At 38.2% G+C, this 22,145-nt stretch overlaps 1 protein-coding gene and 1 long non-coding RNA gene across 5 annotated transcripts; one reads left to right on the plus strand and one right to left on the minus strand.

Moving 5' to 3' along the window:
* Positions 1-5,495: 5,495 nt before the first annotated feature.
* On the minus strand, positions 5,496-6,169 carry LOC135732160 (uncharacterized). The gene is made up of 4 exons (XR_010526718.2): positions 6,116-6,169; positions 5,925-6,018; positions 5,714-5,832; positions 5,496-5,630 (listed from the first exon to the last, which is right to left on the minus strand). It is a non-coding gene; the product is annotated as an uncharacterized lncRNA (long non-coding RNA).
* Positions 6,170-17,479: 11,310 nt separating this feature from the next.
* LOC135732159 (serine protease FAM111A-like) lies at positions 17,480-20,250 on the plus strand. Of its 4 annotated transcripts, none has more exons than XM_065250055.2 (3): positions 17,480-17,575; positions 17,822-17,859; positions 18,359-20,250. In XM_065250055.2, exons 2-3 carry the CDS (start codon positions 17,836-17,838, stop codon positions 20,159-20,161), a joined length of 1,827 nt encoding a protein of 608 aa, XP_065106127.1. In that variant the 5' UTR covers positions 17,480-17,575; positions 17,822-17,835; the 3' UTR covers positions 20,162-20,250. The 4 variants fall into 4 exon arrangements, with proteins under 4 accessions (XP_065106127.1, XP_065106126.1, XP_065106124.1 ...); XM_065250054.2 differs by having other exon boundaries at positions 17,483-17,575; positions 18,356-20,250; XM_065250052.2 differs by lacking the exon at positions 17,480-17,575 and having other exon boundaries at positions 17,669-17,859; positions 18,356-20,250.
* Positions 20,251-22,145: the final 1,895 nt, after the last annotated feature.

The following is a 22,145-nucleotide window of genomic DNA, read 5'->3' on the forward strand; positions in this document are numbered from 1 at the left end:
GTTGTTGGCAAAATGTAATGCAAAGTTAATGATGTCGAGTCTTCATCATCATCATTCCATGGATCGAATTAAAAGACCAAAGAAGCCATAAGTTGCCCAGATCAGAAAAAGAAGAAAAGAAGATGAGGAAAACTTATAAAGATAAAGGTATGCCGATTTATGAGTGACGACGTGAGTGAAAGTAGGAAATAGGCTAACGTTATTTATATTAGCCTCGCCGGCTCGCCCTCTTGCTAATATGTTGCTATTAGCCACAGAACACGACTGTTTTTTTTGGTTTTAGTTTTGCTGAACTAGCAACTATTAGAATTGAGGCACCATGTCATGCAACTAAATTCACCCATAGGCAACACACAGTCTAGTTTGTGAGTGCAAACTCACACAGACCTCCTGACTGTGTCCTTTTTTATTGCTATATACGCTATATGTGAACTTAAATAACTTCTAATATAAATTGACATGCCATTTTGTAAGCTACACAGTGATAGCATTTTAAATAATTTGTAGTGTATGCTTAGCATTTGTTAACATCCTATAAACTAATAAAATATGTGTTATGGTCATTTTAATTGGGTAACTGATGCGTGATGTAAGTGTATCTAACTTACATATTGTATATTAATTGTAAATTCAGGGGCACTTCTGAAATATTTTGGAGTTAGAGCACCCACTGGCAAAAATGAGGAGTCAGATACTTCCACAGCAGCCATGGCCAACAGACATGTGTGTTTGTGTGTGTGTGTGTGTGTGTGTGTGTGTGTGTGTGTGTGTGTGTACTGTATTACATTTATTTATCTTGTTTTTCTCTGTTCTTGTTACCTTTTTGTATTTAAGATTATATATAATAAAATAATACATGTTGGTGGCGGGATTTGGGGGCAAAAAATTTTTCTGGGGGCGGCGAAGGGATGGTTCGCCCAGGGCGTAAATCTAGCCAGGACCGCCACTGGCTATAGGCTATGTGAGAACTAAAATATATTTAGTAATTCCTGTCTATATGAAGAGATGATGTTGATAGATTTTTTTTAACTTAATAATGGAGAGTCGGCTAACTTCTGTGGTAATATCTTTTAACCTAAAGTAAATTAGATGTTTATTTATTTAATTTAACGTTAGTTTAACATTCCCCTAACGTTAGAATAACTCCTAATCTTAGTTTTTGGTTTCCAGAATAATATTTTCCAAGGTTTGTAGGCTATAGCCAGAAAAGTTTTCTTTACAGAAATAGAACGTTACTTTTTAGGTTAGTTAATTTCCCTTAACTTTAGAATAGGGGAACTTTAGGGTAACGTTAAACTAACCCAAATATAACGTTTCTCTCACATTATGAGATTGTTATTCTAACGTTAGGGGACCGTGTTATTCTAACGTTATCAGAACGTTATTCTAACGTTAGGGGAACGTTAAACTAAGCTAAAAAATAACACCCTATTTCGGTAAAGAAAACTTTCCTGGCTACTCAATAATAACGTTATGAGAAACAAAAACTAACGTTAAGAAAACGTTTTTGGGAACCAAAAATTGTTAGCTGGGCAGTAGGCTAATCAGGGCAGAAAGTGGACAAAAGAGACGGATTTAAATACCAGGTGTAAACGTGATGTGTCTCTCTCATCCACTTGTGATCCGATCAACGAAAACACATCTTAATACCAAGTGTAAAAATGTACTAAGTAATACCAAAGGTAAACAGCCCCTGAGGGCTGATATATTATATTCGTACAGACATTTCTAGTTTTAAATGCTTGTTAAAAGCTCATATACTTATGGCTTTTAAGTTTTCAGGTGATTAATTCCTAGATGTGTATGTGTTTCATGTTTTCTTACTTTTTGTTGGTTTTACTCTTAATGTGTTAGATGTTTTCTTGTTTTTTGTTGGTTAAGGTCAAAAGTTCGCATAGTGCATCTTATTAAACTATTTAACTTTTGGGTGGGTTATGACTTGGGCCAGTAGCTTTAGCTCATACATAACATTTTGTTTTAGATCTTCAGAGACATTCTCATCATTTAAAGGACAAGTTCGGTATTTTACACTTAAAGCCCTGTTTTCAGATTGTTTATGATGAAATAGAATGGTTTTGACTGAAATTTGGACATTTGCGGCTGCCCCGAGAATTTTTGGGTGTTTGTGTTTCACCTCCCACCTCTACAATGGGTTTAATGGTGCACTGGAACAATCCTTCCTAAAATGCATTAAACTTTCGTTTACAAAGACGCAGAGGTGTCAAGTAACGAAGTACACTTCGTTACCTTACTTAAGTAGATATTTTGGGTATCTATACTTTACTTAAGTAATTATTTTTCAGACGACTTTTTACTTCTACTCCTTACATTTTCACGCAATTATCTGTACTTTCTACTCCTTACATTTTAAAAATCCCCTCGTTACTTCTATTATTTCGGCTTGTTTTCTTTTTTTACATTCCGGCTTGTCATCGTTTTTTTTTCGCCTTGTCATTGTTAAAAAAAACCTATCTTGATAAATTGCATCATCCAGATGAATGCGATTGTGATTGGATGAGAAGTATAAACATACACCATTCCGACACCCTATTGGTTTGTACGCAATCCCCGCCCCCCCAGCTGACCGCAGATGATCAAAAGTTTGTTCGATGCTGCTGCACAGAGAAACATAAAAGAACCGCGAGAGCGATTAGAAAGCATGCGGAGCAGTTTGCTCTTGCGATGCTTTGATATCATCCGCCATACGTTTGTACAGTAACAGAACGCGGCATTCTGTCTTCAAATGGAAAAGTACGAAATAAAACTCGCGCATCACTTTTAGGTCAGTTCACAAGCCTGTGTAAATGTATAGCTGGCTGCTGACACCAACTCATCTGTGTGATTTAAATAGTGTAACAATACCAATTTATATCATGTAACTTCATGCTGCGTTGCGTTTTGAAGCATGGCAAAGATATCTATGCTAAAGACATTGTTGTTTTGTAGTTGCTAATAATACCCTAAATTTTACTTGCATTAACAAAACCTTACTTAGCTGAATGCTTGAGTGTTAAATCAATCAAACACATAACCATACATACCAACTTTTGCTTTTGTTAATAGACATCAGCTGTTTCCTTAATTTACTTACAAGAAAGACATTTAGTAATTCTCCAAAACTGCTTGGATTTATACTGACTAAAGTAAAGTATACTAAAGTCCATTAGCTACACAAGTACAGATACAGGAATATAGGCTATAATATATAATTGCATATTTGTATAATTGTAGTTTGTGTTGCTGTCAAAATACAATTATAAATGATAACAATAGCATATTTCTATTCTCACACATACTATAGTTGTGTGTGATTTTGTTATTTTTTTAACTAAAGAGGGCACCGCTGTAAAAGTTTGGCCAGCAGCGGCCCTGCTCTGAAGTTTGACTTTTTGCACCATTACAATATTTATAGGCAACAAGTCATCATATCTTCCTCTCTATGGAACACATGTTAATGCTCAGTAGTACACATATTTGGTTCTTTAATGCAGTGGTTATCAACCTTTTTCGCCTCCCTTGTGTACAGTGGATTCCTTCACGACCCCCCAAAGAAAATATATGACATAAACATTCTTAAACTTACAATTTGAATTAAACAAAACATATTAAATTATACAATGTATTGCTTTTGTTTAGTAGCATTATTTTTCTGAGGTTTAATTACACAGAATTTATAATAAAGTAATGTATTTCATAAAATATTATAAAACTGGGGCCTCTGGCACCATCTCGCAGCCCCCAGTTTGAGAACCACTGCTATTAGGAATTTGTTTGCATTGTATTAAAAACTTCTACAAAAGTCTTTTTAAACCTTAGTATCTATACTTCTACTTGAGTAATGAATATGAATACTTTTGACACCACTGCAAAGACGTGAAACTCACAGAGTGGTCAGGGGTGTTCACTGATATGCTCACACAAAAACCGCTGCAAAATACGCATTCCAACAGGTTTTATTGTAGTTTTTGCCAATTCCATTGACTTGTATTAGATGTGCTGTGAGGTACGGTATTACTCCGCGCCGGGAACTTTGTTTCTATTCTTGCAATTGGCAAAGGCGGATTAGCGCCACCACCTGGGCTGGAGTGTCTATTATTCAAGCTCTAAGCGGAAGAATATACGGGTGTGAGGCGTTTGGAAAAAAGGTCCACAAGTTAACAACGAATGCTAAAACAGCTGTTGGAAAGCATCTTTTGCAACGATTTTTGTGTGAGCATATCAGTGAACACCCCTGACCACTCGGTGAGTTTCACGTCTTTGTAAACGAAAGTTTAATGCATTTTAGGAAGGATTGTTCCAGTGCACCTATGCAGCCATTGTAGAGGTGTGAGGCGAAACACAAACACCCGAAAATACTCAGGGCAGCCACATATTTTGAAATTTCTGTCAAAACCTTCTATTTCATCATAAACAATCTGAAAACAGGGCTTTAACCCTTTATGGGGCAAGTACCCATATTTAGTCACTTCCGCACACATTCAAAGTGCCCTCCCCCTGCCTTCATTTGGAGAAGTAGAGTCATGTAGTGTTCTCTCAGCCAATCAGGGGAGATCAAGCTATCTCACGGATATTAACACTGCATGAAAAGTGGGATTTTCGTCCCCGTAAGCGCCTGTAGGCTCCCGAAAATCTCCCTAATTTTCGGCAGCTTTCCTCAATTTACAGGCAGCGAGCTTCGCTTTGTCTGTGTCACATATTGTCATAAACGAACCATGACGTAGGTGGAGAGCCCCGCGCGGGTGCGATGCCTATAATTAGCATATGAATAGCAGCGAAACCTCTTCCGGCCAGTTAGAGCGTCACTGGCCTAATTAGCATGTGAATAGCAGCAAAACTAGAGTAACGGCCCACTTGAATGTAATCACTCAGTATTGGCTGAAGCCACAACTTTTAAACAAGTAAAATCCCCTGTGAATGGTTGGCAGATCACTTCAAGCCAATCACAAGGGATTTTTCTTGTTTAAAAGTAGTGGCTTCAGCCAATACCGAGTGAGTAAATTCAAGTCGGGCCGTTACTCTAAAGAGGGGGGTTATTGGGCACCCTGGCTCATTATAAATGTAAACCCCAATAATAATAATAATAATAAATAATTTATTTTATAATCATTTTTTATATATTCACAACATGTTGTGTGTCATTGTGCTATGTACTACATTATTCACAACATCAAGGAATATAAGAGAAAACAAAGAGGTTTATTTATAAACACACAGCTGTTTATTCAAAGAAAGAGCTTTATTTATAAACACACAACTATGTACAAAGCGGCATAATGTCTCTTATATTGTCCTCCAAACACGTCAAAAAGTACGTTCGGGAAAGATCCCTAAAAATCTTTTTCAAAGTGATCAAAGTGTTGAAAAAAAAACCTCAAAAACGTTGTAAAAAAGTCACTTTTTCAGGCGTATATGGTGAGTTGCCCTGTACTTTGGTATCGCCTCTAATCTGGATTTCAGCGTGGCACAGAGCTCGGAGAGTTCCAGGCCGCGAGAGAGGGCGGTGGCCGCACAATCCATCCAGACACCCCGCCAACAATGCCGTCTTCCTCATCAGATATGAGATCTATGGTGGCGCACTTCCAAATGTCCATCTCATCCTCAGCCAGCACACTTCGTCTCGCTTCCAGCAACTGTAATACAATCAATAAAGACAATAAATGACCTGAAAAATACTCACATTAACAAAAAACTGATCTAATATAATAAATCTTACCCTTTTTCTTCTGGATCGACTCCGAGCTAAACTTTTCGCATTTTCCGCCTGCGATGCGAGTTCAGGTTGTTTGTATCTGAAACTCCGGCGTACCGACTCATAATACGTCTTACGAGCAGCTGGAAAACAATTAAATGAGACTGGTATCAATAAAAAGAGTCACGGTACAATTAAACAAGAAATGAGGAAAAACATTAGAAGTTATACTTACAAACAATGTCGTCATTCTCAGCAGTAAATCTGGACTTGCTGAAATAGCCCCAAGCAAATCGGAGGTCACGGCTTTGTTATGAGGCGACGTTAGTCTGTGAAAACAAAATGTGCGGTTTTAAGCTCGGATCTATTAACGTATCTATTTCCTTATACAAGAATAAAAACATACTCTTTAAATCGTAACGTTACCTTTGCTCTGGTTCATAGCGCCTGCAGTGTGCCTCAGAGACGCCGTACAGCCTCTTAAAAATTACAAGACAAAAAACACCTCTTAGTTATAAAACACACAGCTTGGGCTACTTCAAAAAATATGCTTGTACATAAAATTATTCTTACCGCAATCTTGGGATTGTGAACCCGTCTTCTCTTCTTGGAGAGTTACAAACACCAAACCAAACGTCTGTTACGCTCGTCGACACTGCTGTGTGTGTGAGCCGTGGCCATGACCTTGCACGTGATTGGACGAAGGCGAGAAGCCTGTCGGGCTCCTCCAATCACATGCGAGGTTATTGATATAAGGAAAATCTTGTGAGACGTGCGCGCATGCGTATGATATAAACAACAAACGCGATGTGCCGGAAGCTCTGTGTGATATCAACACAGTGTGCTGTCAGTTGAAAGATGGAAGTCCCAAGACTGAAGAAACGACCTCGGCGCTTCTGTAAACATTGCAACACTGAAGTGTGTCATACACAGTATTTTGACCACAGAAAGCGCTATTTCAAAAATGGAGTTTGGGAGAAAAAAATCCAAAAGGGCTACGTCAGATAACGTACAGAGCCTGCTGCTATCCAGTCATTAACCTCTTGTGAGTGATGTCCCGTCATGTGTAAAGACCCGGAGGATAACTTTACTGGAGTTAGAGAGATTGGTGAAAGTGAAATGGACTCCGAGGACCCAGAAAAAGAAGTGATTGAAGAATTTGAAGAAATGCACCCAGCGAATTGCAGTTTAGACAACGGTGAGCATAATTACATATTTTTTATATAAGCTTGGCTTGCTTTACGAATGTTAACATTTTAAACAATACTAAAACATATCAACAAGTAAAGTAAAATAAAAACAACAAGTTAAACAAAAACTTTTGAGTATAGACCGTTTCAGCGGTAACAACATAAACAAGCCGCTGTCGCGGTCCGCACGTAACTTCCGGTAAACTCCGCTAATAATAAATAACAACAAATTCTTTAAACATAGTTTATTTATATAACAAGCAAACAAAACAACACATAGATTACCTAGGAAACCAAAACATTTGTTATTTTCGACGAGGCATTTGTTCAAGAGATCAGTTTAGCAACTAGTCAGACCATTAAAAAAACGAAACCGGAAGTAAGGTTCGGATCCAGACGTGTATCGCGTGCGTACGATGAAACCATCTATACTATATCAAAAAGTAGCCCTCCAGCATGCATGTTTTATCCATTGTGGCAGCCCTTGCTCACAAAAAGGTTGGAGTTAAATGTGGTTGATTATCACTGTTGTTGTTATTTTAATAGTAAATTATAATTGGATAGGAATATCGCGTTATAATGCATAACGGTATCTTCTGTTTGTTGTTTTTCAGACGAAACAGCAGATAACCAAAGCATTCATCTTTTCCTGGACATCGCCTGTTGTGTGGTAAGCATGAAATTACATTTGGATATTGTGATGTATTGAATGTTTCAAGTTTTGCATTTTGACTCAGTATCTTCCCGTAGCTAAAGGGAGGCGTGGTCAGTGTACGTTGTACGAGTGTTTTGGTTCAAGTTGTTAGTAAAAAGTGAGCTGAGCAATGAGATTGACGGCCTCTCGTGTGTTTTCTCAAACTGATACATCACAGTAAAAATTGGCGACGAGGATAAAGTTTAAATAATGGCGCTGGTTGGAAACTTAGGAGAGTTTGTCCCGAAAGTGGAGTCTTGGTCGGCGTATATCGAACGGCTAGAGCAGTTCTTCGTGGCAAACGATATAAGCCAGGAGAAACAGGTTGCGACCCTGCTGAGTGTGATGGGAGCATCCACCTACGGTTTACTGAGAAACTTGGTACAACCTGAAAAGCCAAAAGATAAGTCGTACAAGGACTAGTGATGGGATTTATGGCTCTTTGAGGGGATCCGGATCTTGGTGATCCGTTCCTTTCAAAGAGCCGTTCAAAAGAACGGCTCTTTTGGCTCTTTAAAATATTTAATCAGTTTTAAGAAGCCAGCTTAGGGGCATCTCAGTTTATCCTGGAAATAATCACTAGGAGGAATGATGAGGTGAGATTTGTAGTCTAATAATTAAGTTCAGATATCACACACCAATATCTGAGTTTAAATTATTCTGAAATATTGATTTTAACCTCATTTGTCATGTGTGGACTATATTCCATAGGGTTGCACAAAATCCCTCTGCTTAGACAGTGACATCACTGTTTTGGATTAACCTTTAGTACAAAATGTGTGTATGTGTAAAGCTACGTTGACTTATGTTATTCATACAATACCTACTCACAAATGAACATTAAAAAAAATCCGGCTGCAATGAATTTCTGTGCAAAACAGCTTTTACTACAAACTCTTCCACAAATTAGAATAAATAAAATGGAAATAAATGTCTACATACAGTCCACTATTAATACTATTATTACGGTAAACTTTGCAAATAGGACATCTGGGGCACACCGTTTTTTTTCCACTGGAGTTCTCACGTGAACGATGCGTGCACAACTATCATCATGTGCACCCCTCCCCCTATAACTGTTCTGTCTCGCGGAGGAGCTAATTTGTGTGCATCTGTGTGAAACACGCATAGGAAAAAAGAACGACAGAAAGAACGGCTCCCCTCCAGCCGCGACTCGGCTCCCATCGTTCATGTTAATGAGCCGTTCAAAAGAATCGGTTCGTTCGCGAACGTCACAACTCTAACAAGGACATTGTGGACATTTTAAAGAGCCATTTCGAGCCGAAACCGTTGCTGATTGCGGAAAGATTTCGTTTCAATCACTGCAACCAAAGAGCTGATGAATCTGTGACGGAATATGCAGCGGAGCTGAAACAATGTGCTGTGAGCTGTGAGTTCGGTGCAACATTGGAAGAGTCATTGCGTGACCGTTTTGTAAGTGGAATCCGCAACGAAGCCTGTCAGAGACGACTGTTGTCAGAATCGAATCTGACGTTTGCACGTGCGTTTGAAATCGCATTGAGCATGGAGACGGCAGAAAAAGACACGCAGCAGATGAGAGGGTATGACTCGCGCCCAGGGGAAGTGCATAAAGTGGAGGCGCGTGCAGCACGACATCCCGATCACAGAGGAAAGACGTGTTACAGATGTCATGGCAAAGATCATAGCCCGCAGGTGTGTCGTTTCAAAAGTGCACAGTGCCATAATTGTGGGAAAATTGGTCACATTAAAAGAGCATGCAGAGGAAAAAGGGGAAAAAGTAATCGGTTTGCTGACAAAAACACTAAGTATGTAGAGGCAGAGGAAGCTGAGTTGCCCATGTTTTCGCTGTTAAGTGATGAGAAGGAAAAAAAGTCATTCACAGAGACATTTAAGGTAAATGGCAAAGAAATAATGATGGAAATTGATACTGGAGCAGCCGTGAGTATCATATCGGAGGAAATGTTCCAAGCAGCATTCGCAACTGAGCCACTAGAGGTCGCAGGAGTCAAACTTAAGACTTATACAGGAGAGATTATGCCTGTATTGGGACAGTTTAAAGCACAAGTGAGCTATGAGGGACAAAATGAACAGCTACCCTTAATTGTAGTAAAAGGGGAGGGGCCAGCTCTGTGTGGCAGAAATTGGCTACAAAAGCTTACCTTGAATTGGAAAAAATTAAACATGTCAGTCAAGTGCATCAACCAAAGACACTTCAAGAGGTGTTAGATTCGTGTCCAGATGTGTTCAAAGATGAACTAGGCACACTCAGTGGGCTTAAGGCAAAGATACTGGTAAATCCTGAAGTCCCCCCACGTTTTTGTAAAGCTCGCCCACTGCCTTTTGCCATGAAGGCCCAGGTTGATGCAGAATTGGACAGACTGGAGAAAGCTGGAATAATCTCACCTGTAAAACACAGTGAATGGGCGGCACCTATTGTACCGGTAATAAAAAAAGACAAAACCATAAGACTGTGTGGAGACTATAAATTGACAGTGAATCAAGCAGCTATCACAGAAACATACCCATTACCCCGGGTTGAAGAGTTGATGGCTACGCTCAGTGGAGGAACGGTGTTTTCTAAAATAGACCTAGCATCAGCGTACCAGCAGGTTCTTGTTGAGGATGAGTGCAAACTGCTGTTGACCATTAACACACACAGAGGATTATTTGTCTACAATAGATTACCATTTGGTGTCAGTTCAGCTCCCTCGATTTTTCAAAGAATCATGGAGAACATAATGAAAGATCTGGATGTTGTCGTATATCTTGATGACTTACTGGTTACTGGAAGGACAGAACAGGAACATCTGCTGAGGCTACAAGCAGTGTTGAAAAGACTTCAGGAGAATGGTTTGAGAGTGAAGAAGTCAAAATGTGAGTTTGGAAAAAACAAATTGAGTATCTGGGATTTGTGTTAGACAGTAAGGGGCTTCATCCATCACCAGACAAGGTTACAGCGATCAAGGACGCTCCTGCACCTACCTGTGTAAAGCAGCTAAGAGCATTTCTGGGTTTGGTAAATTACTATGGACGTTTTTTGCCTAACCAAAGTACCATGGCAGCTCCTCTCTACAGGCTGTTGAGAGATAATGTAACCTGGGAATGGAAACAGTCAGAACAAAGTGCGTTTGAAAAATGCAAAGATCTGCTGACGGACGAAAGCGTTCTAGTGCATTACGATCCCAGTCTTCCACTCACTATGGCCTGCGATTCGTCAGCATATGGTATTGGAGCAGTTTTACAACACACCATGCCCACTGGGGAGGAACGTCCTGTGGCTTATGCCTCACGAACACTTGCGCCAGCTGAGAAAAAGTACTCCCAAATTGAGAAAGAGGGACTGGCGCTCATTTTTGGAGTTAAAAAGTTTCACCAGTATCTGTGGGGAAGGAAGTTCAAGATGGTAACTGACCATAAACCTCTGTTGACTTTGTTCGGAGAACATAAAAGTCTACCCACCATGGCAGCAGCCAGGATTCAGAGGTGGGCGATCATTCTTTCAGCGTATGATTATCATATTGAATACTGTCCTTCTGAGAAACACAGTAATGCGGATGGACTTTCACGGGTTCCCTTACCTGACACGACAGATGTCGGCACAGCGGCTTTGTCAGAGAATGTTCATGCTTTAATGGCCGAACATTTTGAACAAGCTCCTCTGAATGCTGATCAGGTGGCACGCGTCACACGTAGAGACAAGGTGTTATCCAAAGTCCTGAAGTATGTAATGGATGGTTGGCCGATGAGTGTGGACGAGAGTTTGAAAGCTTATCACTCACGCAGGGATGAATTGTCTACAGAAAGAGGATGTGTGCTCTGGGGCACCAGAGTGATAATTCCAGATAAACTGAGAAAAATTGTGCTTAAAGAAATACATGTGGGTCACCCAGGGATCGTTAGGATGAAAGCTCTCACTCGCAAATATGTGTGGTGGCCTAAAGTAGATGCAGATCTGGAACAAGTCAGTAAAGTATGCGAGGCGTGCCAGATGGAACAAAAAACTCCCCGTCAAGTTCCATTACACCCATGGGAATTTCCGGGTCAAAGCTGGAAAAGACTACACATAGACTTTGCTGGTCCGTTCCAGGGACACACATTCATGATACTTGTTGATGCTTATTCGAAGTGGTTGGAGGTGTTTAAAATGCCTAGCCTTACCTCACAAGCGACCATCACAAGACTAAGGAGGTTGTTTGCAGCATACGGACTGCCGGAGCACATTGTGACAGACAATGGAACCCAATTTACATCTGTGGATTTCAAAAACTTTATGCAGCTAAATGGTATTCTCCATTCAACGAGTGCTCCGGGTCATCCTGCTACCAATGGTCTGGCAGAAAGGTATGTGCAGACTTTTAAAAATGGAATGAAGAAACTTGCACATTTGACAATGGACTTGGAAGATAAGATCTCGCTTTTCCTGATGCAGTACCGCACGACCCCAAACTGTACTACTGGTCAATCACCAGCAGATTTTTTCCTGAACCGCCATGTACGCACTCGTCTGGATTTTGTTCATCCAGATGTCACTGTCACTGTTCGTAGGAAGCAGTATTTACAGAAGTTCTATCCTGACCAACGTGCAGTGGAGAGGTCTTTTTCTGAAAAAGAGGCGGTTTATCTTCGTAACACCACAGGAGGAGGGAACAAATGGGTTCCAGGTGTGATAGTAAAGCAAACTGGTCCAGTGTCTTACCAGGTTCAGGGACGAGACACTGATGTCACTTTCAGGAGACATAGTGATCAGTTGAGACCCAGGTTTGTAGAGGATGAACTTGTTAAAGAGACTGATGACTCTGAGGTGGACACTTCTGTTCAACCCTGTGCATCAGAAGAAGAGAAACAAGCAGTTTCTGAGTTTCCTCAAAAGGACTGTGGGGGGGGGGGTTACGGGGGTTTCTCAGAGTCCACGTCGTTCTTCCAGAATTAGAAAACAACCAAAACGTTTGGACTTGTAATACATGAAACTGACACTTTTGCAATAGCTACAGTATAGGACTGTCAGTGTCTTTAATGTAGTTTGGCATTTTACTGTTATAAAAAAAAAAGATTGTTATTATTGTTGTTTAGTTGAAACAATAATAATTGTGTTGGGGTTTGCTATGTGCAGTTTCTGATGAAGCCGAGTGTACCTTTGTTTTAAAGGGAGGGTAAATGTGATGTATTGAATGTTTCAAGTTTTGCATTTTGACTCAGTATCTTCCCGTAGCTAAAGGGAGGGCGTGGTCAGTGTACGTTGTACGAGTGTTTTGGTTCAAGCTGTTAGTAAAAAGTGAGCTGAGCAATGAGATTGACGGCCTCTCGTGTGTTTTCTCAAACTGATACATCACAGATATACTAGTATAAAGTTCAATACATGCTAATCCAGAGCTGAAATGGGAAAACCTAACAATTTTCACCCACATGATTGTTTTCCACTCTTAAATTTCTGTTAGTTAACTAATGAAAGCAACCAGGGCCGTGCACAGAACTTTTGAGGGGCATGTGCTGAAACTGAAAAAGGGCACCCCCTCCAAATAAATATCACTTAATAATCATCTTAATAGCTTTATATTTATTCGCTATTAATGATTGAAAAAAAAATCACTATTAATGAATGAAAAATGACATTTTATGATAGCTTGGCATTATACAGTGCAAAGGATATCTGCCCTTTTAAGTTGGCTTTAACAATTTACATCCTGGGTGTTTGTCTGTATTAGGCCTATTTGTAGTCATGTGTTTGTGAAGTGCTCTTGTGAACTCGCTCTTATTTAATTGTAGAATATATTAATTTTAATTTTTTCCTCTGCTTACATAAAGTTACATTAAAATATGTTTGAAGAAAAAAAGGTATTCTGTTTGTTTTATAAGCTAATTTTTATTATTTGGTTAACATGTTTGTGTGATTGATATGTGATTGAGAAGAGGGGAAATAGGAGATTAAAGATCAAAATAGGAGATTATACTATACTATAGCCATACCATTAGCATATTCAACATGTATCTCTGCCTACCTGACAAAAACTGTGCTGAGGACCAGGAACCTTGGTCTTTTGAAGGTGCAAATAACTGCATTACTAAAAAATATACTAAATACTAAGTAGACTGAACTCTATGCAGTTGATTTCAGAATAAAAAGTTATGAACCAAATAATCATACAACTCCCTTGACTAATTCAATGCATAAGAAACATGCATATACAATAAATTATATCCAGATTGCATACTGTAATGAGTGACAGGGCAATATAATGTACATACTTGTATCCTTTACACGTTTTTCGTCTCTATCCAGTTTTCCCAACTGGGCATCTGATGTCTAAGACCTTTCTAATCTGATATGTTTTTGGTGTTTATGTAGGCCAGACATTTACCCGCGCGGGCGCGTCTTCTCGCGTGAGATGTGTTGACTTTAGATTAACGATTGAGACGCGTCATGCAAAAAAAGCGGTAAAAACCCGACCGTGCATTCCGTATTGTTGTCACGGGTGCCCTTCATATGGGTGAACACTTGTTTAAAAACTGCTCGCGCTTTGTCAAAAACTCAATTTGGTCGCAGTTTGGAGCCCTTAGTGCCCCCTGATTGCCCACTCGACCAATCCCGTCTATGGATAATTCGGCTCCGTTATATACATACTAGTGTTTCTACAGCATTGTACTCAAACAACAAGATATTTATTTACCGTTGCAAGACGTTCAGCTGCCTCTGACTGCTGTGGAACTTCAGCTCGCTGCACTCAGGGGGCGGAGTTAAGATGTTTGACAGACAGTTTGAGCGGATCCAAAAATATTTAGTTTTTTAATAATTTTATTTGATAAATATATTTGTAAAACACACATACAGAGGTAAATGTTTAACAATAGCATTAATTTATATATATAAAATAATAATAATAAAACACCTCCAAAAAAGGGCACTTCGGAGTGTAAGGACAAAAAGGGCATGTGTTCTGCACAGGTTGAGCCCTATCTGTGCACGTGCCTGAAAGCAACTAAAGTATAAACACACTTTATAAAGTATTAAATCCTAAAATGAAGTTGAAGTGGATGAAGTTCCCACAAAGTACTTAACTGGTTCATTGCACTAAAGCTAGCTGTTTGAGATGCACATGATCTTTTTCAACTACAGTTTTCAAATCTTTTCATACTCAAATGGCCATATTGATGAGAAATGAACATGTTAATTATGACCTTTTTAAATCTCAAATGACCATATTAACGATGGGCTTTTCAATCTCAAATGGCCATATTCATGATGGACTTTTCAATCTCTAATGGTCTAATGGTGGTGCTGAGTATGTGCATTGCATGTGTTTTAAATATGTCCATTACATTTTCATAGGATGACTATGTGGATGACGAGGGGGAAATCCTTGCTGAGGAGCAGAGTGAAGCCTATCCTCACATACAAGATGGGGAGGAGCATGGAAGTGATCAGGCCATGAACCTTTTGGCCATGATGAAATTGACTGGTATCCTCCGTGACGACTTCTTACAGTATGTGGTTTGTCCAAAATGTATTACAAACAGTGTACATGCTTACTTAAACCTATGAGCTCAGACGGGATGGTACAAATAAAAAAAAATAAAAAAATAAAATAAAAGGTTAAAGGTTTGCAGGACTTGTGGTCACATCCCATTCTATAATCACCCACAGCAGAGGTCTGCATTAAGGAAGAAATGTGGCTCTGCCTTGCTAAGCAAGGCTACATATTTGAGCAGTGAAGAGTATGTCCATCCAATGCATTCTTACTGATACAAGAGTGTTGTGCAGTCTCTGGGAGGACTTGTTAAAAGACTTGGATTTGAAGAGAAATTAGATGAAAGGCCAAAGCGGGAAATGCCAAAGGGTGTGTTAGGAGATGTATATGATGGACAAGTATGGCAGGATTACCAGTATGTGAATTCAATAACTGTAGTCATGCCGCTATGCACAGTATTTGAGCTGTGATGTAATTGCACAAGTTTCCTTGCTTCATTCCCTTCCAGACAGACATTTTGTTGTTTGACATGTTGTTTGATGTTGTTTGCATAGAATGCACAAATTGAGCCTGATTAAAACTCTGTTAAAACAATTAAAATTGTTGAAATAAATTGTTTTGTGTATCTTTTTTTTTTACCTAACATTGGTTATTGCTAATGACATACAGAGATATTCATATATACTGTTAGCCTGGACAAACTGAATCTACTTAAAGAGATAGTTTAAAAAAAAATTGGAAAAATATTTTGAAAGTATTGTGATAAATGATGAAGAAAATATTTTGATAGATCACCTGAACGGTGACTTTCATAAACAAAAAATGGTAATTTATCATTTAAAACTAAACAACATGAATAATATTAGAGCATAAACCTCTATGACATTTTAACAAATATTTAAGTAGTTAAAGTTCTTATTAATTCTTAAATCTGTAAAAAAGCTTAAATAATCATAATATTCAAGGACAATGGATTATGGGTATAATATATTATTAAGTATCTGTCCAAAACTCAAAATATTAAGTAATGTTTACATCATTAAGACAATATCTGGGTTAACAGTGTGGCATACTTTGAAAATAAATCAATTCAAGCTACAATTTAAGAGTTTGTAATTTGGCTATACTGATACCAGAGATTTTATTAAAATCAAAGTTTAAAACCTCTCAGAATGTCACCTGAGTAAAACTCCCCCAGCTGCTACCCTGATTTGCATTTGTATAGCTCACAGCATGTTCATTTACATGTTAAAGCCTCCCCTAGAATTAGGGGAAGGGGGGACAACTTCAGAGCAAGACCCACGTCAACTTCTGACAACTTACGGCAGTTTTCGGTGTTGGCTGCAAATTGTCATGCGCAGTCGTCTACTTGGAGTTTCACAACAATCTACAGTGCCACATTCTGACGAAAATTCCACTTTTCATGCAGTGTAACATCAAGGCATCTGACCAATCAGCAGTGGCCTGGAGCACCTCATACACAGCCATCTTCCAGAAATCTAAAATATTACTTTTTTGAACCTGGCTTCTCCCACAGCAATAGTTATAACATCATAACTAAACATGGTAAGTTGATGTAACTCACAAATTATTTGGTTGAATAGTTGTGTTAAAGATTGAGATTGTTGTTATTTGCATAGCATTTTTAAAAATTTGCTTAATGTTTGACTGAAAACTAAACGCACCATATTTGATCATATGCCCCGTTCACCTAAGTGGCACAAATGTCCATTTTTAGACATATGCCTTATAAATGTATGTTTTTAATTATAGTTAAATGGCATACACAGGTACTTATTGTTTGTGTGAGGCCTACTACTGTGTGAATTGATTTAAATTACTAAATATTGGTTTATGATAAAACACAATTATGAGCAAATATAAGTGGTACTAACAGTAGTTATGAATGAATTTTCTGTTTTTATTATGTTTTTATATTTTCTATGTCAATACTCTTTTTTCCAGTAGATCTACATTACACTTTTACTGTTTTCCTTAAAAAATAAATGAGAGTTGGTTTAATATTTAGCATATTTCTTTTGCAGCTGTCTGCTCGGCAGCTGAGATGAGGGGTACCATTGTTGTTCCTGTAAACCCAGTCAAGCCAGAATCAGTACCGCAAGACCATGTCTCTAAATAAATGTTCCTTGCAGTTTGTGCCTATAATAAATAAATGTCCCTTGCAGTTTGTGTGTGTTTTTTATCAAATTTTAAAGATTCACTCTCTGTAATTTATTTTACCCTAGACAGGCAAGTGCTCATATATGGTAACTTCGTTGACCTTGATTTGCAATGCAAAGGTGAAAAATATTGTTACATTTTTTTTAAAGAATGGCCTGTAACATCCCCCATTAGCTTTCTGAGGTTAAAAATTAGAATTTCCAAAGATTTCAATGAGTGCCCTATAAAGGGTTAAGTGTAAAATACCGAACTTGTCCTTTAACTTTTGTTTTCTTTAAACTGGGCGTGACTGGCAGGTGCTGAAACCGAAAGTGGACTGAATAAGAGCTGAGAACAAGCCACGTATCTCTCCAGATACACGTTCAACTTAGACCAGGTAAGTTACCCTTATTTATTAGGCAAAAAATGTATAATTATTTCAGATAATACTGTGAAATGCTTCTTACTCTAATAGTTGTTGTTATTATAATGTAAGGAATATTGGGCATGTGTTGTGAGAGTAAAGGGTTATATTTTATTATGACCTTAATCTGTGTTCGTCTCTGTTTCTTTTTGGACTTGAGTGACAGTTTTACCACCACCACTAAAGATGATAATATCAATTGTTATTTATTCTGTATAGTGTTCCAGGGAAAAATGGATCATTCAATTCAGCTGCAGGTTTGTATTCCAATTTATTAATCATCAGGAAATAAATATCACTTATTAAATGTGTGAAACATTTGTATTAAGGTAGCTACAGTGTTCGAAATATCGATACGGCAATACATCGTCATAAGTTGGTGACGTGTTCAATGCGCATCGATGCAGCAGCTTCCGTATTGATCCTGACGCACTTGTAGCTAATTAATATGTAAGGAAAAATGACAACGGACCGTTAAATTATTTGAAAAGAATGCACACCCAATGTGGAAATGCGGCACGACGCGAAGCGTACTGTCATTACACTGCGGATGTGCATTATTTTCAAATAATTCAAAGGACTGGAGTCAATTATTCCACACCATGGTTAGCACAAACATTGCTAAAAACGCTGTTGGTTATTTTAAGACATCTGATATTCTACAGCTTATCAAGTATAGTTTGTCACGGAGATGTTTTGAGTTACTGTTGTAAGTGGTATAATAATAAATGTTTTTTTTTTCTCTAAATTTAGCAGTATTCAGAAGGGGAAATACATGTTTTTCAGTTCCGTATAGGATACAAGAAATATAAAGTGGCATGTACTACATCCCAGACTGTACTTGATGCACTTACAAAAAATGGTGCATTTGAAAGTCACCTAAAAAAACACCTAAACAAAGAAATAATCATCCAGAGATCATCCAAAGGTAAAGTCCCTGGAGCTGCCGTGAAGACAGATTTCCCCTGCTGTCTGCTCGAAAATGATGAAATCTTGGATATAAACTTCATCAGCAATGAAGGAAACATTTCTGCAAACCAAGAAGTTGTAGAGCCTTCTGTAGACCTTTCACCTCTCAGTCAATATAAAGCTTTTTACATCAGAACGAGAGGGAAGATAAAGAAAAAAATTATGAAGAACAACCAAATGATGCTGACAGTTGACTATGTGTGTGTATATGCACTTAAAGGAGAGACACTTGAAACTGCTCTTCAGCGTGATGGGAGATTCAGTGACGAAATATTCAGCAGTCCCTGTGAACTTATGGACATTTTTAAAGATGCAAGCTATGAATTGTCCTTGCCTGTAGACAGTCTTTCTGAACATCAGTTTGAGTTACACGTTAAATCTCAAAAGGCACCAGCATTAAATACATCACCAAGTGCTGTCAATGAAAGTAAGGAAGTTCCAGCTGATCCTCCCACAGCTGCCACAGGTGAACAACCCATCAATGAGATTCCAAAACTGCCAAAAAAGAGAATTAGAAAAACTGAAAAAGCCACAAGTTCTTTAACTAAAGTGTATAAAGCTAACATTTCCTGGAGTCCAGGAATATTCAGTGAAAAAAAATCAAGCTTTCTTCCCTTCACTGAAGAAATCCTGCAAGCTCAGATTAAACGTTTATTGGAGAAGCTAAACGAACGGGAGAACTCTCAGGTAAAAAAGCTGTTTGAGGAAGAATATGGGAAAAGCATTAAGAATTTCTGTGAGGTGAGCACAATGAAGGAGCTCATGAAGTTTTCTGACTCCGTATGTGTGATTGTAGCTGACAAGAAAGGCATTGGAACTGGTTTCTTACTGTTTGACAAATTTATTCTTACTAATGCACATGTTGTTCAGGAAAATCTCTCACCGCAAAGGATGCCTTTATTCCCATTTTTTGCTGCCTTCAATTTTGAACATCAGTTTTTAAAAGAAAAGACTGAATGTGTACCAATTAAGGCAGACCTTGCTGCGTTCCGTCTTGAAAAGGATGACAAGGGAAAACACCATGACTATGCTCTTCTTGAACTGGACATTAACCAAACTCCTCAAAGCAAATATCTTCAAATGCTCAATTGTTATAATGACATCCCCCCTCCAAACAGTGGTGGGATCTACATTGTGGGACATCCAAACTGTGAGAGCAAGAAAATTGACTTCTGCTTCACCATTGAGACTGAGAATCAACTACAGGCTATACATCAACACATATCTGAAAATCCTTTCTGTCCATATGTGTCATGGCAATGTTGGCCAGATCTTCATGAAAACAAGATAACTTATAACTCTTGTTTCTTTCATGGATCTTCTGGTTCCCCAGTGTTTGATGGAAACTGCTCTCTGATTGGTATGCACACCGGGGGCTATGCCTACAAAGACAACAATGGTGAAACAAGAAGTGTTATAGAATACTGCTATTCCATGCAGTCCATACTGGAAAATATCCGCGAGACAGCGAAACCTTATGTTAAAGAAGCACTCCAAGAATTTGAAAGGAGAAAAGCAAACATTGGTGTAAAGCAAGAACCACAGCAGGAAGACGTGAATATGGAATCAGATGAATCAAAGGAGTCTTAAGTCCTGATTAAAACATTGTGTCACTATTATAGAGGGTTATTTTTAGATTTTCATAGATGTAGACCAGTGGTTCTCAACCCTGGTCCTGGAGGCCCACTGCTCTGCACATTTTGTATGTCTCTTTTATCTGACAGACTGTTCAATTCAATAAGATCTCTGCTAATGAGCTGATGATTTGAATCAGCTGTGTTAAATAAGGGAGACATACAAAATATGCAGAGCAGTGGGCCTCCAGGACCAGGATTGAGAACCACAGACATATACTCATTATTTTCTTTACATGTTTACGGATTTTAATCTTATTTTGCCTTGTGAAAATTTTTTATATTTTAAATATATTGTTTCATATGTCCTACAACGGGTGTATCTAAGATAAGGTGCTTCCAAAACATCACATACCCCTTTGGTTGATTGTTAGATTTGTTCTCATAACCACAATGTTTGGGAATGTGACCAATTAAAGAAAATAAACTTCATAAGTGCCCTCTCGTTTTTATTTAAATTGAAATTCGATGATTTTACTTTTTCTTAAAACAGCACAAATACAGTTTGTCATCAATTAATCAATATTTCAAAACCTCTTTCTAAAACCTTCTATTTTAAAATGTCTTAAAGGGCATAAAAATTTTTTAATACGGTGTTACTGGGTTCTGTTATTAAAATATGAGCAGTGTTTGCTGTAATGAATCAGACATAAACGGTATCAGCTGCACTATATTTGTGTATGTATAAGTTAGTGATACCACAAAAATGCATTTACCATTAAGATTGGGTGTGTTACAGCCACAAGGATGATTTGATGCAATTGGAAATTGAAATGCCCTAAAACCCCAGAACTGAAAGATTGGATTAATGGGATGATTGAAATCGTTTACATTTAGAGGACACCTAAAAATATATAATTGTAGATAAAGATAACATTAAAAGTTGTGGAACAATAAAGAAAGAGATAATTTACAAAATGAAAACCTTCACTAAAGATAAATGGCTATAGCAGCTTTAAAATAATAGTTTATCCAAAAATAAGTAAATGAGCAGGGATGGGCAGTATTTCAAAAAATAGTATTTTGTATTTTAAAGCCTTTGAAAAAAATGAAATGTAATTTGTATTTAAATACATTTAAGATGAGTATTTTTGTATTTTTAAAATACTCAAAATACTTTGAGCCAGTCAACCAGTCAGGGTGCTGTTGCATCAACTAGTTCAGACCAGACACCAGAGTTCAGGTAAGCAAATAGCTATATCTGTGCAGCTTTTAGTGGGCAATAATTGAAATGTTGGAGTGGGAAAAAAGGAAGGGCGATTGCGTTATTGGGTGTGATGTGATTTGTGTTATTATAACTGTTGCGAAAGGAAATTCAGATTCACACTTGCACGTTGGCATGCAGTTTAATGCACGACTGAGAGAGTGTGAAACGCTGACAAATAGGCCTACACTTTTGACTTAAAGGAAAACCACAATTTTTCAATATTTTACTATGCTCTTACCTCAACTTAGTCAAATCAATACATACTGTAACTATCTTTTTTCAATGCATGGAGGAAGAGCACTTAGTTTGCAGCATTTCAACCTCAGCGCGCAGTAACATCTTCACAGGACTGATGATGTTACTGCGCCAGAGGTCGAAGTGCTGCAAACCAAGTGCTCTTCCGCCATACAATATAGTTCTCATTTTTATCCACTTAAAAATCACCACGTTTTATTTTGTGCCACCATACTTACTCGTGTAACTACTCATGTAACAGTCTTTAAATAGGGAAGACATGTAAGTGTTTGGTGGCTTCTAAATTCTTCCCTGTTTAGATCCTAAGGAATAAATGGGGCTAGGCTAAATGCTAACACATTCATGACACGCTGTGCAAAGATGAAGTCCACATATTGAAAAAAGATGGGTATGTATTCATTCATCTAAGAAGTTGAGGTAAGAACATAGTAAAATATTGAAAAACTGTGGTGTTTTACTATAAAGGCCCTTTAACACA

Source organism: Paramisgurnus dabryanus, chromosome 5 (assembly GCF_030506205.2).
Source record: "Paramisgurnus dabryanus chromosome 5, PD_genome_1.1, whole genome shotgun sequence".
NCBI lineage: Eukaryota > Metazoa > Chordata > Actinopteri > Cypriniformes > Cobitidae > Paramisgurnus > Paramisgurnus dabryanus.

What these genes read in the sequence shown, in the direction of transcription:
- LOC135732159 (XM_065250052.2), top strand. Translation starts at nt 17,686, where the DNA reads ATGTGTTGTGAGAGTAAAGGGTTATATTTTATTATGACCTTAATCTGT. An exon ending in ATCATTCAATTCAGCTGCAG is followed by an intron (nt 17,860 to 18,355) that starts GTTTGTATTCCA and finishes CTCTAAATTTAG; the next exon opens with CAGTATTCAGAAGGGGAAAT.